Genomic DNA, 18,807 nt, shown 5'->3' with positions numbered 1-18,807 from the left:
CAAACCGAAAAGATCCATTCCTGTCTTTATCATTTATCACTGAAAAATGCGTTTTAAGCTAAAAAAAATATCCCATTCTCTATGATTGATGGTTATAGTTACCCATTATCAGTCACTCATTTACTTTTCCCTATAGCATGTTGTCGGCCTCCAGATCCCTGCTCAGCTCCCTAAGGTGATTATTTCGTGTTAGTTATGCTTGTAGAAGAGAGATTTTGATTAATATGACTTAGTGGGAGAATAGTAGCAGTCATTATTTAATGGCGTTTTCTTTTATGTTGTAAGATAGACCGCTAATTAATTTGTGAATGTGATTAGTTGACATATAACTACGGGTGTTGTCGGGCAGCTGGACACTGTCAGTTATTTGCTGTTGTCAGGAGTCACTTTAATGTTTTCAATAATAGGATATTAGTTGTTAACTTGTAAATTGTCAGAAAGCAGGTGATACGTGTTGCCAGTCTCAGTCAGCTGATAATTGTTGTCAGGAGTAGCTTATCGGGGTGTGTGTTAAGTGGCAAGCCAAGGTTTGAGGACTTTTTCTACCGGTTTACAGGCGTGTCATAGTGTGTGCCACAATTGGTGTTTAAAGAAGTGTTAGATTTATAGAATGCATTGTATTTGTACTATATTACAGATATTGGTCTTAGAGTTGTGGTGTTCGTCTGGTGACCAACTGATAGTGCTGCTTTGAACTGGATTTGTAATATTTTTTTTTTTTTTATTGGGGATTTTTAATAGGACATTTGTTTTAATTTGTAAGTTACAAATCATGGGCACAAGGACAAAAATCAGCTTTGAATATACTGTAGTGTACAGCACTTAACAAGCAACAATAGGCTGTTGCCACTGTACCTTTGATCTTTTTGTGAACTGACATAAGGCTATACTGATAATACTGTACATGTTTAAGTATCACTAAAACACGGGTCCAATTTAACCAACTACCAAAGAAAAATCTTTACTGAAGAAGATTTAGTATAACCTGAATTGATTGCAGGAATAGCAAAATACTAAGTGATATTCCTCCACCTCATTTAATTTGTTATTGGAGTAAGAAAGAACGGTATTAGTGTAATTTAGTTTTGAACGTCCGGGGAATCCTAGGAATTTAGATTAGATATAGTTCATGGGTTCTGTGGCTAGGTTAGGTTAGGTTGGTTAGGTTAGGTTAGGTTAGGTTAGGTTAGGTTAGGTTAGGTTAGGTTGGTTAGGGTAGGTTAGGTTGGTTAGGGTAGGTTAGGTTGGTTAGGGTAGGTTAGGTTAGGTTGGTTAGGGTAGGTTAGGTAATATCAAAATCATTCAAAACGAGTTAAAGCCCATCGGAAAACATAGGGATGACTGAAACTAAAATTTTGCTGAAAGAAGTTTTCTACAGATATTTTTGTTAGGTAGCTGGTTAACTAGGACCACTGTCCTTTAGTGTAACCCGGACCACTGTCCCTCAGTGTAACCTGGACCACTGTCCTTTAGTGTAACCCAGACCACTGTCCTTCAGTGTAACCTGGACCATTGTCCTTTAGTGTTAATCTTATTTAACCTCCCGAGTTTGTCCTTGATTGCCCAGGAGAAGACTGAAGTTACTGGAGAATACTTGCCATTTTTGATCGGTTCACACAGGATAACCCTTCTCACATCCAATGATCCAACCTAGGATTTGATCCCTGGATGCTGTGGTGGGAGGCAAATATACTACAGGTACTACAATACCACTGTACTGTACCACCAACACCCATATCTGGTTTTAGCAAGATGGACCACTGAGCAATGTACTGCCAATTTGAGTACAGTAAGTAAGCTTAGGCACAGAGGCCGATGCTTACTTCTTTTTTCCAAAGTAAATTCAGTTGTTTATTTTTTCAGAGTCACATAAGATAAGTTCATTCCAAAAGCAGTACAGTACGTATTGTATAGTGTACTGTGCTGTATTCAAGTGCAGTAACAAATATTTTCTCCCAAGACTCACTTGACTAATTCACATCAGGTACATTCCTGGCGAGTAATGTAACACATAAACGGACCATTTTTCATCAGCATACCAGGATTAGTGACCAATGGCAGATATAGGTAATTTATCTCTAGTCAGTTGATGTCAAATTGTCAACATTTCAAAGGAACCACCAAACTGACAGCCTGTAGATGTAAGGTGACAGGAGTTATAATCCCACATGAGAAGGGTTACTGCCACTGACTCCAGACTATGGGGGATGGGTGGAAGTTAGGGTAGGTGATTCACCACTCAAAGGAATTAGACATCAGCAAAATCATGGACAAGTTTGCCATCAAGTAACCCAGGTGGATGCTGTCAGCATCATGCTGATATATAAAAGAATAATTTATTTAAGGGCTATTATGCAAGATTTTTATTTTGCCTATTTACCTCACCCATCTGCATTCTTCTTCCAAGTTAAGATAGAGTCTTTCTTTCTCTGGAAGGTAAATGGTCAAAACCTCTTTTTTTAAGGTTAATACAGTACAGTACTGTATTTCAATAAATCTCAATGAAGTAATGCACAGAATTTACTTACCAAATCTTTAAGATAGCAAAATTAAAAAACAATCTTAAATGGATTGCAGTAAGTCAGGTGAGGTCATTGGGATGACGGGTTATCTAATCCAGTAAATTTTCTTGACCAGGAGTCGAGTTCTGCTGTGCTTTGTTACCCCTTGAGGTCAACTGTATTACATACAGTATAACCAAATTTGACTAGTTTTGAATGATTGATGGACAAATTTTGGCTGAGGCAGGTTCGCTTTTTTTTTTAGGGGGGGTGGCTGGTTATTGAGTAACATGTGATATTGATTAAATTTATGGCAATAGTGGAGCAGACTGTTAGCATCACAACACGTTTATACAGTACAGAGTAGACTATTTTGCCTTGATGATCCTTGGTGCAGTTTTATCTGAAAAACTTACCCTGCCTTCCTTAACAGAGGAAGTTGTCGACAACTGGAAGTGAGAATGGCATCGTTAGCATCAGGACAGCGCTACGATCTGGTAGTCTTCGGAGCGACGGGCTTCACCGGGCAATATGTGGTGGAGGAAGTGTCTCGCGTTGCCCAGCAGGAAGGAACAGAGAGAAAAATCCCGCTATCCTGGGCTGTAGCTGGGCGGTCCAAAGACAAACTGATGAAGACCCTGGCAGCGGCAACCAAAGAAACTGGTAAGAGGCTTTAATGATGCTCCTCATCCTCCTTACTGTACTATGCTTGATGTGTGGAGTTAGTGTACAGTATTTTGTATAAATTTATTGCTTATGTGTCCATTATTATTCAGTAGTAAGAGTGGGGATAATAAGAGGCATGATATGGGCAGACATACATAGTCCTCAAGTCCTCTTTTCAAACTGGAAGTTCATTGAAGTTTAATATTTTCCTTGTAAGAAGAACTCGGTTTGCTTTCAAAGTTTTGTACAGTACAGTAAACTGTATAATATTGCCTCCTTATTTTTTTACCTTGAGGGGTGAGGAGGGGAGAAGTATTGGAGTTGCTTGATCTTTTGTACCTAATGTTGGTCTAAATGAACATAAACTACCTTTACTCTTGAACGATGTAATTGTGATCACATTACCTTTTGATCAACCAAGGTGAGGGTGTAGGTTCTTAAGATTGCTTTTCATATTTGCACAGGTTTGAACTTGGAGGAAGTGGGAGTAATTCTGGCTGATACATCTGACCAAGAGTCCCTCAATAAGATGGCCTCTCAGTCCAATGTCGTGATAAATTGTGTGGGACCAGTAAGTATATAAGACTCTTGGGTGTTTCAGTATACAGAACAGTATTGTAATTAGTTTTATTGGAAGGTTCTGATTTGCGAGTGATGTTTATTCCTGATAAATGCTCATTTGATGAATGCTCGTTCAGTGGGTCCAATTTTCCTGCAGGATCCCATGTTAAAAGATGAGATGTGTTTCAGCTTTAAAAGAAGTCAAAATACAGTACAGGTACCATTTTATATATATATATATATATATATATATATATATATATATATATATATATATATATATATATATATATATATATATATATATATATATATATATATATATATATATATATATATATATATATATATATATATATATATATATATATATATATATATATATATATATATATATATATATATATATATATATATATATATATATATATATATATATATATATATATATATATATATATATATATATATATATATATATATATATATATATATATATATATATATATATCACACACACACATATACAGGCAGTCCCCGAGTTACGACCGTCTGACTTACCATCATCCGCACTTATGAACGGGATCCCAATACAGTCACTGCAATTTTTTTAATTAAAATCCCAATTTTTTCATTATTTTATCATTACAGTATATATTGTTTAACATCACTTTATTTACAATATTTTTTATAAATGGGATATTATTGTTGTTTTGTATGGGCTTTAACCTAACCTAAACTATGGGTCCAGGAACTTATCCCTGTATAGTATTGATAAAATCAGACAGGGAAAAGGGAAACAATGGAGAACCTTAGCTTTCGTCTTTATTCAAGACATCTTCAGAGGCAACTGAATTACAAAGACTGAGAGAGAGCTTTTGTACGCAGGGTGACCTTACAAAACATGAGGTCAGGTAAACTAACATGACATCCACTAATCCGCACACCAACCACACAGCAAACATAAGAAGAGATTATAAGAACGGGCGACATAACTAGTCATGTCACGTCAGGTAAAAAATATAAGACCCACTATTCATCTATCATACATCTACCTTACATGTTTTCAAAGCATTTTTAACCTTGGGCCTCTGCCAAATAAATTTGTGTAACATATTATCAGTTTTTTCTGACCATCACTAAGGTTTAAAGAATACATTTCTCTAATCAAACTTGATTCAACTTATCGCAATGAATTTGTCCCGTTAGTTCAGTCCCTTAAATTTTTAAACAATGTTGTTTTTAAGTATGACTCAACTATTATTAATATATGTTTTAAAGTATGACTCAACTATTATTAATATATTAATTAAGAATAGCCCAACCTTGAATGTAAATGGAAGTGTTTACTGTATTCCATGTAGCAATTGTAATGGAAATTATGTAGGGACAGACTGGGAAAGCATTGCAACTCAGAATTAAACAGCACAAGTATACAATATTAGAACGGCATCTGAAAGCAGTGCACTTTTCGTTCATATAAGGAACAATAATCATCCTATAGATTGGGAAAACAGTTTAGAAGTGTTTAAGTCATCATGTGTCACAGAAAGACACAGAAATTCCAGAATGAGAGGCGGTGGATAGGTGAGATGTGAGGTGGGTGAGATGTAGAGGGTATTGTACAGTATTGCTCTGTTCTGGGTGAGGTGAATCTGTCTTCATCACTGAATATGTGTACGTAACTGTAATCACTTATTACATGTAAACACTATTTTAATGCTGCTTTGACAGTATTCTTGGCTGATTGTATCCTGGTACAGTAATGTGCAGTACTGTACTGCACAACACAGATCGTATGCAAAAGCAGTAGTGAGTGAACAAGCTTGTACACTTGGTAAAAAAGTATCATTCAGGACGGGTCCAATGAATGATAAAACTGAACAATCCTGTTGTTTCACTGGGGATGGTAGGCTTGATTGTGAGACATTTCCTACCTATTATGGTTGGCCTAATTTAGTTATTTCATTCAAAATATAAAATTAGTTTGATGCATTATGATTGGTGAATAACAGTATGCCTCATGAGCCTTCATCAAAAATCTTCATTCGTGGTGTCATTTTGTTAAGCACAAGAATTGTAAAGATACTTTTTTTACCGAGTGTACAAGCTGCATCCCATGCCAATTTATAATACAATCTCTCAGAAATTTATTTGAATCCCCTGAGCAGAGAGATTTTTCTCGGAATGCTAAAATTTTATTTACCTGGTAATGGAAAGCTCTGTGATTGAAGATTCCAGCTAATGGGGTTATTACTGTACAGTACTGTAGTATATAGTTATTTTAATAGCAAAATATGGTTCCTAAACTATATTATTTTATTTTGTGAGAGCCTTCCTTATTTTCTGCGTCTTCCAAATTTTCGGAGACTTCCTTATTTTATGAGAGTTCCTCATTATTTTAGGGATTTCCTTTATTTTTTAAACTTCCTTCTTTTCTGAGGGGCTTCTTTATTTTCAGACTTAACTCAAATTCCTTTGTAAATCTACACACAGGACATGTTGGACTATGAACTTGTCTCATGACTGACGCAATTGTTTTATTCTTGGCAGTATCAGCTGTACGGTGAGCCGGTGGTGCGGGCTTGTGTGGAAGCTGGAGCCAATCATGTGGACATCTCTGGTGAACCACAGGTAAGGTTCACAGTACAATTAGTAATTATTTCCTTGTGACCATTTACATATTGATATCAATTGTTTTAGTTTAACATTTCTGAAATACAGTATAGAATGTGATAATAATCTCATTGAGAACATTAGGTAGGATGTATTGTAGCTGAAAGCTCTACTCCTTCCTCCCAGTTTTTTAAACAGGCTCTCCCAAGGAAATAAACAGTATGAATTCCTTGTTTCCATTTTGAGGGCCCATTAACATGACCAGTACACACCCTCTATCACTTCTGTTGGCATAACAGATCTATAAGTCACATAAATATACCTTTTATGTTTGGTTTATTTATTTTATTTTATTAATTTTTTTTTTTTTTTTTGCATACCTACAGTCAAGAGTTATCTTCAGTGTGGTGTAGCTCCACAATCAGAACAAATAGCTTCATGTTAGTCACACAAGAGCTCTGTTAGTTGTGTCTTTCTAACTTCCAGAATTACCAACTAGCACACAGGATTGTGTGCAGCTTACAGTATAGTACAGGACAATACTATACGGAATTATTATTGTAATTACAGCCACTCCTCGACTTACGACCACCCGGACGTACGACCGCCCCAGTCGTACCAAAAAAAATTTCAAATTATGTATTTTCAAGTCCCGACGTTAGTGATTGCGCTGTGTACTGACAAAATTTTTGTTTGCAATTCACTTTAAAATGGCTGGCAAGCTTAAAAGTGAGAGTTTTGTGGTGCTGAGAAGAAAAGAGACACCCATTTTAGATTTTCTATGTATTATTTTTGCATTTCGACTTGCGACCAATTCGACTTACTACGTGGATTTGGGTCCCTAACCCGGTCGTAAGTCGAGGAGTGGCTGTATATGCAATCTCGGTAACAGATATCCTAGTTCTAAGTAATGTGCTAAATTTTCAGTAATTTATTTCATCTTGTGGTTCAAATTAAAGGATTGTTAATACTTCATGATTAGTTTAGTTGAGAATAAGATATACAGTAGTACTATATTATGAAAATGATGTAAATTTATAGTTCTTGGAGAGAATGCAGTTGAAATACAATAAGGCAGCAGAAGAAGCAGGAGTTCACATTGTTGGTGCTTGTGGCTATGACTCCATTCCCGCAGAAATGGGACTAGTACACATGGCCAAGAACTTCAAAGGTATGGCTGCCAACTTTTATTACGTTGTGTCACAGCTTATTTCTTATATACTGTAATTCACTCATGATACACTATAATCCTAATACAGTACCGTACGTACCTGGCCTACTTAACACTTGCTACACTAAACCCTTGATAACTCTTCCTACTATAGGCTCTCTGGTCTTGCCAATATACTGTACTGTATTTGGCAGACTAACTCAAATTTCAGATTTTTGCATATATTTTGGCAAAATGCTGAAATTCACCTCAATTTATCAGGAAACATGGAGATAAAAAAAACTGTGAGGTGTCTAAGTACAGAGTTTTGTGGCTTAATATAATTCATTTAGTATTCCTATATTTCATTCATCTTAATCTATTTCATAATATTTTACTGTAATAATATTATAGATTATTGTTTATTGTATGATTTGACTCGATAAATCTGTCATGTTCTTTGATACTATTTCTTCTGGTACATTTAGTATTAAACATAACATGTATGATAATATAACTTAATAAATCTACCTATCTAAACTCAAAAATCAATACGTTATCAGAATTAAAGGTAATGTCCAGTAATTACAAGATTTGACCTTAGGGTTGTGTGGTTGACCACCTTACATTTCATATTCTGCTGTCACCTGTACAGCCACACTACAGACTAGTTAGCTGTTCTGTCCACAACCACTCACACTTTAATGTAATAGATGACTTTATAAAGGTTTGCTTGACAAATTAACATTAGGCACACACACATCATTTTTATCATCTACTGTATTAAGTTTTTAATTTTAATTTCACTATTTTATTGAGTTATTTGGTAGATATAAGTAGGTACTGCACTGTAATGCAAAAAAAAAAAAATGTGGCAACTTTGTAGTGGGCTGCCGCCGGCCAGCTGCACGGACTGTAGTTGGAGAAATTTACTTTACTTATACATAAATATTTATGGCACTTGATGCAGCTACTGAATTTGGGTACTTTAATACTTGCAAGCATGAAAACAATATATTCTTGTCCGGTATTTATTATAAATACAGGAGTACCAAAATTCCAAGTGTATCAAGTGCCATTGTACAGGTATTTGTAAGCAGGATAATTGGGCAACATATTAACACCACCACTCCACACCCTTGACAGATAGACATTTATTGAGTTATATGCCTGAAAGGTATTATAGTTAGCCACTAAACAAGCAGGAATAGAATGATAGTGGTGGTAATACACAACCACAATTCTTACATATAGTTGTGGTAGCTCATATAAATTTTTTTCTCTGGGAGGGGGGGGGGCATGCTTAGGGCTTAACAGCGCAAGTGAACCGCCCCCAAAGCACGGTTAAACGATCATAGTCACTTCGGACTATGTTGGCACATAGCTGATTAAATCCCTTATTATTCCAGAACCAGATACAACAGACCTATGGCTTTAACAGACCGGCTTTCCCCAATTGGTCTGTTTTATCTGGGGTTTACTGTACTTGTAATCATAAAATCCCTCAGTGGTAAACTTGTTCCTGGCAGCATGACCAGAGTTACCTTCAATAAGAGTGTCTCACACAGTCAACCAACCATCATAGTTCTTAAAATAAAATTTTTAGTATATAAGATACATGGCCATTTTTAGGGGGAAAATATATCTGATAGTACACTGGTAAAAATGGTCCAGACTGTACAGTATACTGATTTGAATTGATGAAAAAAAAATGCAATTTAAATTGCTTATATCTAACCAGCAATCAGTTCAGCTACACCTGTCCATCACTCCCTCCTCTCTGTAAAAGGAGGTGTGCATGCACATGTACCAATGTCTCTGCAAGAGGAGGAGGAGGAGGTACACCTAGAATATTTGCTAGTGTTATCAGTAGAAAGGAGGTATGAGTAGCTTCTGTGCCAGTGCCCTTTCCTCTGCAAGGGGAGGGCTTGGAACAAGTACTGTACAGATTAAAAAATATTCACTTATACTTCCCCCATTTAACTTCGCAACATATCAACACATTTCACTTAGTGGCCTAATGTGGACAAAGGTACTTGACCTAACACACCCAGAGCATCACTTCATACTCACCTGCCCTCCTTAGCTGTAGACCAACCCAGACCTCATGCTACGTGGTCATTTTTTTCTGCATTTCATTGTGATGCTACTCTAGTTACTGCACACACCACCCATGCATCTTGTCCCAGGCAATGGGCAGCCTCACCGAACTCCCTGACCTCTCCATTACAACTGATTACCTGCCTTTGCTGTAGTATTGTATGCAGGAGGTAAAAATTGTTCTGATACAATTTATTAATGGGCCACAAAGTAGTGGTCATGATATTTTGGGGAACTACTCTTTCTTACTTTGCCCTTTGATCAGTTCTCTCTTATGCCTTTTACAAATCCATAGATGTCATGAACAAATTCTTATGTTTTTCCATAACCCATAGTGTAAACACCTGACCCACTTGTCTTCCATTTCTCCTTGTGTGATCCTATTTTCTTTTACAGGAGAACTTAATTCTGCAGAAATGTTTGTTACCGTCAAAGGTAAGGTAAGTAACCACTACGTACTTAAATTATTACTTTCTACTTGATTTACAGTATTTCCATCACCTTTCCTCCTTATCTGGTGTAAATCCTTTGCTGACTGGAGATATATTTAGTGAATGGACAATCATGGACCTTTGGCCTTATCTGCCTCCTTTGTTAAGGCATTAAATAGAATACATTTTAACCCTCTCATGCATTATGATGCAAATTGCATCAAATCATTGGGTAGCACTATTTGTATCAGTGATGCAAATGTGTCATTTAACTTTAATAAATTCACCAAAAAGTTGTATCAAATTTTCTGCATGAGAATGAGATCAATAATAAATTGTTGTGATGTGAGGAGCTACCCCTTCCCTCTTAGAGAAACTTTTTGGACTGGGTTATAGAACACTGAATATTTATGAATATTTTAGTAATTTGTTGTTTGATGAGTTATCTTGTTCCCCTACAGGGTGCAGTTCACACAGGCACCTTGGAGTCGGCAGCCCTTGCCGTTGCAAATCAGAATGAGATTGCAAGAATCCGGCAAGAGCTTTTTTCAGAATCATTGCCAAAACCCAAACATAAGATTACGAAGAAGTAAGTAATATTAATCTCAGATGTAATAATTTTACATATGTTATGAATAGTAGAGTTAAAGTATGAAGGAACTAGACTGGTAGATCAGAAATATGGAAAGGACTGACATATAGGTACTGTACTGTGCCTGTAAAGGTTATCTGCTATTGCTGAATGGCAGGATACATTCTCACTGCATCACCATTTGGTTGTCAAACACAGTTTCTCTTACACCACATTTTCCCTATAGGTAATGCCACTTTCTTCACCAATTGTTTTAGCTGTTGATGTTGAGTCTTAAGTACAAAAAAGTGTTGATATCATCTGTGATGTAAATGTTGAAGAAAGCTTTCATAAGTGGCTCTACCTCAAGTGTGCAGAAATAAGATGTAAAGCTGCACATTGTGTAATTATCTGGGAAAAAGTTACACTCAGATTTGTTACAATTTTATTAGAATATTTACTGAATTTAGATAGTTCTCTAATTTTAGATATTCCAACATTCTTTATTCTTTTATCCTTTACCAATTAACTTGGTAGCCAACAAGATATCGGGGGATACCTACCGGTATGTTTATGTATCATGGTACAGTAAAATATCTGTGTATCATGGTTCAGCAAAGTATCAGGGGTAGATCCCAGAATATCAAGGGGGGGGGGAAGGGGGTCCAAGAAGTTGTGGGTGGAGGAACATGGCGAGCATAGCTAGCCCACCCAGCTGGGGGATTTTTTTTGGGGGGGTGGGGGGCTGTAAGCATCCTCCCCTTTCAGATTTATTTATTTATTATTATTATTATTTTATTTATTTTTTTTAATCTGACCAATGTCATAGGCATTCTGAGGCCATGTGCACTTGATATTAGGAGATATTCTGAGATGAATATTAATTACTTTTTACTACACCAAAATGCCTTAGTACAATACTGCATTAAAGAAAAGGTTTTGAAATATTCTGATGAAAAGGTGGGGGTTATAGACCCCCAAGACCCCTCCTGGATCTGCCCCTGAGTATCTGTGTTTCATGGCTCAGTAAAGTACAGTACTGTACTGTATCTATTTATCTTGATAGACTCATCACTCACACCACCACACACACAGTCACTCAGCCAGTTGCCTGATTATCTAATTTCTCCTTATTTACTCATCATGTAATATGTGGAAGTTTAGAAGAGTAAATGAAAATTATAATGTATTCTGTACAAAATAGGTGTAGAATTGTAAGAGAAAGTGTGGAATTTGAAAGCAAAGAAAAGTTTGGAGGAGTGGAGACCAACAACACACGAGACATGAGGCAGTAATTCACCAGGGGCCAAACGTGGGCAAACACAGAATGGGAATTTAAACAGCTCTAATCTTTCATAAAGTAGATTATTTCATGAAATATATTTTGTTGTACAATATTCTGAAGTGAAAATCCACATTGTATTTTTTATTTTCGTTTTTTGATTTGTAAATTTTAAATTAACAAGAATTTACACTAAACTTTTCACTGTTACCGGGTTTTATTATTATTAATACTTTTATTATTAAAGTTATTAATATTAATGTTATATTATATTTATCCTTTGTATTCCAGAGGGGCTCTTCACAAGAATGATAAGTTAGGACTGTGGGGAGTGCCTTTACCCACAGACGAGCCAGTGGTGTATCGAACACAGAGATACTGGTATGATGTGCTCAAAAAACGCCCCATCCAGTTTCAACAGTTCATTGGTATCCGTAGTTTCTTCCAAGGTGTTGGAACATTGTTGGGCTTGGCTTACTTTGCACTACTGTGTTATTTCTCCTGGACCAGGCATCTTCTTCTCAAGGTACACTAGTATAGTAGAATGAAAATTAACAACTTTTTTTTTATAACTTTTTAAATACTGTACTCTAATTTATCAATATTAAATTAATTTTTTTTAAGGCATGAATCAATCTTTTGTGAAGCTTTAGTGTCGTAGGGTTAGGTATGATGGAGCAGGCTATGGAAAAACTCTCCTTGAGAAGATGGTTGTAGGCTGACATTAGTAGGATGTATCAACTGAATTACTATTTGAGAGACAAGTTTGACAGAGCAGACCCTTTATTGTTACAATGAAGAGAATCCCAAAAAGAAGATGGCTACAAGAAATAGATAAAATTGTATGTGAAGAACTTAAGCTAGAGAAATAAAAAGCCATTCAAAATTATGTGGATGAGAGGTGTCATCTGAAGAGTATGTGGATGAATTAGGTGTCAGAAGAGGAGTACTGTATGTGGATGAGAGAAGTATCAGAGGAGGAGTATGTGGATGAGAGGTGTCAGAGGAGGAGTATGTGGATGAGAGAGGTGTCAGGGGAGGAGTATGTGAGTATGTGGATGAAAGGTGTCAAATAAGGAGTATGTGGATGAGAGGTGTCAAATAAGGAGTATGTGGATGAGAGAGGTGTCAGGGGAAAAAATTTAAGCACAGATGTGGAATGTTCCCTTATCGGCAGGTAGCTATCGGACTGCTGAGTAACAAAAGACTAGCTTGATCCTTCATAAGATACATTATTAGGATATAGGTTGCAGCTTTATATTACACAGTACCTACTAACCATGAGTGACTTTGACCATAGTACCCAGAGGTGCTGACTGCCGGTATGTTCAGACGTGCTGGCGCTGACCGAGAGGAACTGAGGCGAATGAAGTTCACTGCCACATTGATTGGTCATGGATGGTCACAGCCCCTGGCAGAGGGATGTGACCAGCATGTAGAAGCTCCAGATTCTTCCATTGTTGTTAAGGTAGTGTGAGACCTCTCAGGTGTGTTCGTTTTACAAGTTCACAAGTCTCTCATAATACAGTGAACCCTCGAAGATCCGGACTAAAGGGGGGGGGCCACCAGTCCAGAAAACTGGCAAATAATAAATGATATAAGGAACACCAAAAATACAGTACTAATGTAGTGATAAACAAATTACCATATATAAACCATGCATTTACCTATGGTAACATAATAAGAAACATTGTATCATAACTAGAGTGAATGAAATAATATTCCCACAAACAACAATTCTCAACTCTGTTTATGTTTCCTCCTCCTCGGGCACATGTGTCCAAGCAACTGACGGGTCAAGCAGCACCCACAGGCCTAAAATGTTCTTTGCTCTGGTTTGGGAATGCTTCTTAGGGAAACTTCTAGAAGGCTTCCTAGCCCAGAACTCCCAAATTTTTTGTCCGGATCTTCCGAAATCCGGATTTCCCGGGTCCAGGTCTTCGGGGAGTTTACTGTACTATACTGTAGTACCTGATTTATTATGATTGATGGATATGAAATGACACAATAAAAAAATTAGTAAATTAAAAAATTTAAGTTGAGTCATCAGCTTATTGAGGTAAATTGATGGCTTTAGTCTAAGTTAGAAGGGAGAGTCAAATATCGTATCATAATGTATGATATTGTTTATTCAATTTGCACAGTACAATATTTGATTTGAATACTTGCAGGTAACTGGGCCAGATCCTGGGTATGGAGCCACATCCCTGATGCTAGTCTCATCTGCCATGAGCATACTGCGGGAAAAGAACCTCTGCACCGGCAAGTAAGTCATCATTTTGTAATCCAGTTGACTCTAGTTTTTCTTGAATGCACTACCATAAGTATTCTTCCTCTGACTTAGCTTGGTGGTCCATGAAGTATAAAACAGCTTTGCAATTTAAGAAATTATTTAAAGAATGTTTGGTTGTAGAAAAAAAAAAACTATGAAAACTTTTGACAATATTTGACATCTACAAAAGGGTCATGTAAGCAAGGTTATTCATATTTTCAACATTTTTCCCTTTTTTTTTATGTAGTAGAGGGTGTTTTTGTTACCCTGAAGCAATTTATAACAAAAAGCAACATTCACCAACTTTAAACCAAATACATATTTGGCCCACAAGTAGTTGTCAGATGTTCCCAGGAGTCTAGGTAATTTGGGTTACAACTGTATATGTGAATAAAGTAAGTGGGATTAAGAATAGTGGAAGATCTAAGATAAGATGGAGAGACATGTAAGGAAGGGCACTTGTGACAAATAGGTGACTTAATGAAGAAGTGTAGAATTGTACTGAGAATGTGGAGTGTGTGGGAAGTTGGGTTAAGATAATCACTGGTGTACAAGAGATGAGTTTTAGAATATAAATGGCAAGTAAGTTTGGTTCTCTCTTAGAAAGGTCACAAAATTATCCATATCAAGTCTAGTTAATTTCCTCTTGATTAAATGAATAAACTAAAAATATAAAGAATAAGTGTGTGTGAATGTAAAAGAAAGGTAAATGTGAAAGAGTTTAAGATTTGCCTGTAATCACTGGTACTGATGACTTAGTGCTGATAGCAGATAATATTGAAGAGTAGTGGTGAAATTTATGAAATGGTAGGATGGAATGGAGTCAAATGATATAAGTGTAAATTTGGCAAACAAAAGTACTATGTAATAATTTGTGGCATGGGTGAAAGGTCTGTGGTGGAAAGTGGTCATGCTCTGACCGTTAAGCTGCAGTCACACAAGACTTTTCCGTGCAATAAATCCACGACAGCATTTCATCCACAGGCAATAAGTCAGCGATACGATCCGCACACTGGTCACACTGGTGAAAGGAACCATCGGCCAGGCGCCCAGCTCGCGCGGCTAGTTTGAGCCCGGTTGGAGAGCAGGATGGCTTCATTTTATGTTTTTATGGCAGCATTTACTGCTTTAGTGAGATGTGTGGTCCTGTTAAAGAAGACCAAGACAAAAAAAACCGTTTGTGGGTATGCTATTGGTTAACAAAGGCAAAATTTGAAGAATTACTGCCCCAACGAATACTAGCAGTATCCATCTTGGAAATTTGGTGTGTGTTTGTAGTGTACAAGCGATGTTTGTTTACAAAAGTGACACAAGTACTCTAGAGTCAAATTAAATTCCTGTCGTGATGTATTCTTATTATTTTTTTTTTATTTACTACGACAGTTTTGCTCGTGTTTTGTTATTGAAAACACCTTTTATAATTTTGGTACCTTTTAACATTAATAAGAAAAAAGAAGAACGATGCAAATTTTATTAACTCAAAGAGACTCCCTATGGCAAATTTCAACCCACGGGACCAATGATTTTCAGCCACTCCGTATCGTCCTACTTTTGACAAAAAATAAGTTGTCACTGTAGAGACAACTTGAGGAGTTATTGAAAAATTAATGCTACAGTGGATTTATTCTGGGTAGAAAGTCTAGTGTGACCGCAGCTTAAGAAAGGTGTTGGCAGCAACTGAATAATGTGTGGAACTTTTGAAGGAGGGTACACATGAGGTGCAGTGGTATAAATGGCTGACCACAGAGTGTTGCTGACTTTAAGTGTCTGCATGTGCAGGTAACCATAACCATGTGGCCTTCACATGACTAGTGGTGAAACTTAACATTGGGGAAACGTTTTATCCCTGGAATGTGTGGAGGAATTTTGCTACTAGGTGTGTGAGTGTGTGTGTGTGTGTGTGTGGGGGGGGAGCATTACTGTGTTAAGTGTGCGGGTGTGCTCTCAGGCAAGGTTACTAATATGATGGAAATAACCCTCCATATAAATATCCTAAGTATTTGTTTCTTCCCCTTGTGTCTCACCACTCTCCCTCTACCCATCTTCTCCTTCCTTCCCTTTTATCCCCTCCTTCTTCACCTCCCTCCTTCTACCCATCATCTCATTCCTTCCCTTTTATCCCCTCCTTCTTCACCTCCCTCCCTCTACCTTTCACCTTCCTCTCTCTTGCCCCACACCTCCCTACCTCTACCCCTCCCTCCCACCTTCCTCTCCCCTTCTACCCTTGATCTCTCTCCCTCTTCCACCTTCTACCCCTCACCTCTTCCTCTCCTTTAACCCTTCACTTCCTCCCATTTACCCCTCACTCCTTGTCCTTCCCCCCCTCACTCCCTCTCCTTCCTCTCCCCTCCCCTCTCCTTCCTCTCCCTCCCTCTCCTTCCTCTCTCCCTCTCCTTCCCTCTTCCTCCTTCCCACCTCCCTCCTCCCCACCCCCTCACCTCCCTCCCTCTCCCCTACCCCTCACCTACCTCCCTCCCTCCCCTCTACCTCCTCTCCCTCACCTTTCTCCCTCCTCCTACCCATCACCTCCCTCCTACCCATCACCTCCCTCTCCCCCTACCCCTCACCTACCTCCCTCTCTTCCTCTCCTCACCTTTCTCCCTCCTCCTACCCATCACCTCCCTCCTCCCTCTCCTTCCTTATACCCCTTCCTCCCTCCCTCCTTCTACCCCACCCCTCACCTCCCCCCTTTACCCCACCTCCCTCCTTCTACCCTTCTATCTCTCCCTGTTTTAAAAACAGTTTAGGTCATGGTATTAGTGAGTGCTCAAGGGTTGGTTGATAGTCTGGCTTAGGGGTGTTGGCTGTTAAAACTCCACAGTGTCAGTGAGTTGGACAAGTGAGTGCTAATCCCTCAGGTTCCCTCTAGATATTTATCAACTTTGTCTTCTGCAGAGGAGGAGTCATGACGCCAGGAGCTGCATTTGCCAACACCAAGCTTATTGAACTCATGGTTGATCGTGGCATGACTTTCACAGCCCTGCCAGAGTGATGACCATTGATTATTGTACTCAAGAGTGGCCTTCCTTGTGTATCTTATATTTTATGGAAGTCAGACATATACCATAGCACAAAGGAGGGAATATTGTATATATATGTCTGGGAGCAGAAGTTTTACCTATTTACTTACACATCTGTTAAGAAAGAAAGTGTTTTACTTGTTTGTTATTAAAACTTATGTATATCACTAGTGAAGTTTATTAACCGCTTAAAGACTTTGATACTTGTTGAGAGATAGATTTATCTACTGGTCTTACACTTCAATGATTATTATAGCGATTAGCAGACTCTTGCGACTTCATGTAGATCCAACCAGCCTCTCTTGGCCCTATCATTCTAACATAATCCCAAGGAACCTCCTCTGCCCCTAGCAGCCTCCTCAGCCCCTAGCAGCCTCCTTAGCCCCTAATAGTCACCTCAGTCCCTAGCAGCCTCACCATCCCCTAGCAGCCTCCACAGTCCTTAGCAGCTTTCTTAGCCCTTTGCCACTTCACACAGCCCCTAATAGCATCTCACAGCTTCTAGCAGCCTCACATTGCCCCTAGTAGCCATTTCAGCCCCAAGCAGCCTGCTCAGTCCCAAGTAGCCCCCTGAACCCCTAGCATCTTCAGCCCATAGCCTCTTGAATGTCCAGCTGTCTCCTCAGCCCATAGTAGCATATGGTAGGAGAGGGGGATGACCAAGGAAATGGGTGGATGGTAGGAGGGAGGTGACCAAGAAGATGGGTGGGTGGTGAGGGGGGAATGACCAAGGAGATGGGAAGCCATGAAGAAATTAGGTTTTAAGGGAGTTCAATATCCTTATAATCCTTCCTTTATAACCCTTGTTCTACTGTAATGGCTGTCTAAACAAAAATGCAGAGGCTTCTGCACTGAGTTATAGATAATGACATCCATATATATATATATATGAATGATTACCCTAAAAACAGTATGCTCTCATGTTTTAATCAGGGTAATCATTTATGGACACACATATATATATATATATATATATATATATATATATATATATATATATATATATATATATATATATATATATATATATATATATATATGCAAGTAAATCACTGTAGGTGCACGTGATCCAGGTATATGCTGATAACCACAAGGAAAGAAGAAAACACGAAGTTCCCAAGCGCTTTCGTGTAATTCACATCTTCAGGGGTGAGTACAGACTAAAGAGGAGTACAAAACAAGGTGTATATATACAGAGGAGGGTGAGACCAGGTCCACCATTTCACAAAAATTTCTCACACATTCCTTTACAACTAAAAACCTGGAACGTCAATGTGGCATTTAAAATTTCATGCACTGTTAAACAAATGTTAATCAAGAACTCCCCCCAACAACACAATTGGTTGCATTTATAAAGTTCCTTGCAAGGAATGTAATATGTTTTACTTTGGCCAGACAGGTAAAGATCTTGTAACTAGACTTAAGCAACATAAATGCAATGTTAGGACAGGCCAGGAATCCAATGCTCTGTTTGTTCATTTGAGGGATAACAAGCATTGCATTGACTGGGATAATGCCTCCTCAATATTACCTTGTAATTCAATTGATAGTAGGAACATCATAGAATCTAGTCTCATTAAACATACCGAAGCCTTCAACATGAATTTGAGTAATGGCATGTACAAACTGGACAATTT

The 18,807-nt window shown here is 37.9% G+C and overlaps 1 protein-coding gene across 8 annotated transcripts; it reads left to right on the top strand.

The window, feature by feature from the left end:
* The first annotated feature begins 60 nt into the window (after positions 1–60).
* Positions 61–17,337, top strand: LOC121877271 (saccharopine dehydrogenase-like oxidoreductase). 8 transcript variants are annotated; one of them, XM_042382932.1, is made up of 11 exons: positions 61–175; positions 2,935–3,164; positions 3,632–3,738; positions 6,282–6,362; positions 7,386–7,515; positions 9,991–10,034; positions 10,487–10,614; positions 12,170–12,404; positions 13,179–13,346; positions 14,050–14,144; positions 17,046–17,337. In XM_042382932.1, exons 1-11 carry the CDS (start codon positions 138–140, stop codon positions 17,140–17,142), a joined length of 1,353 nt encoding a protein of 450 aa, XP_042238866.1. In that variant the 5' UTR covers positions 61–137; the 3' UTR covers positions 17,143–17,337. The 8 variants fall into 8 exon arrangements, with proteins under 8 accessions (XP_042238866.1, XP_042238874.1, XP_042238867.1 ...); XM_042382940.1 differs by lacking the exon at positions 61–175 and adding an exon at positions 311–358; XM_042382933.1 differs by lacking the exon at positions 61–175 and adding an exon at positions 432–527.
* Positions 17,338–18,807: the final 1,470 nt, after the last annotated feature.

The sequence above is a fragment of the Homarus americanus genome, unplaced genomic scaffold (assembly GCF_018991925.1).
Source record: "Homarus americanus isolate GMGI-L3 unplaced genomic scaffold, GMGI_Hamer_2.0 scaffold367, whole genome shotgun sequence".
Lineage (NCBI taxonomy): Eukaryota > Metazoa > Arthropoda > Malacostraca > Decapoda > Nephropidae > Homarus > Homarus americanus.
The sequence above is the reverse complement of the archived record's forward strand: the minus strand, read 5'-3'. Positions and strand labels throughout refer to the sequence as shown.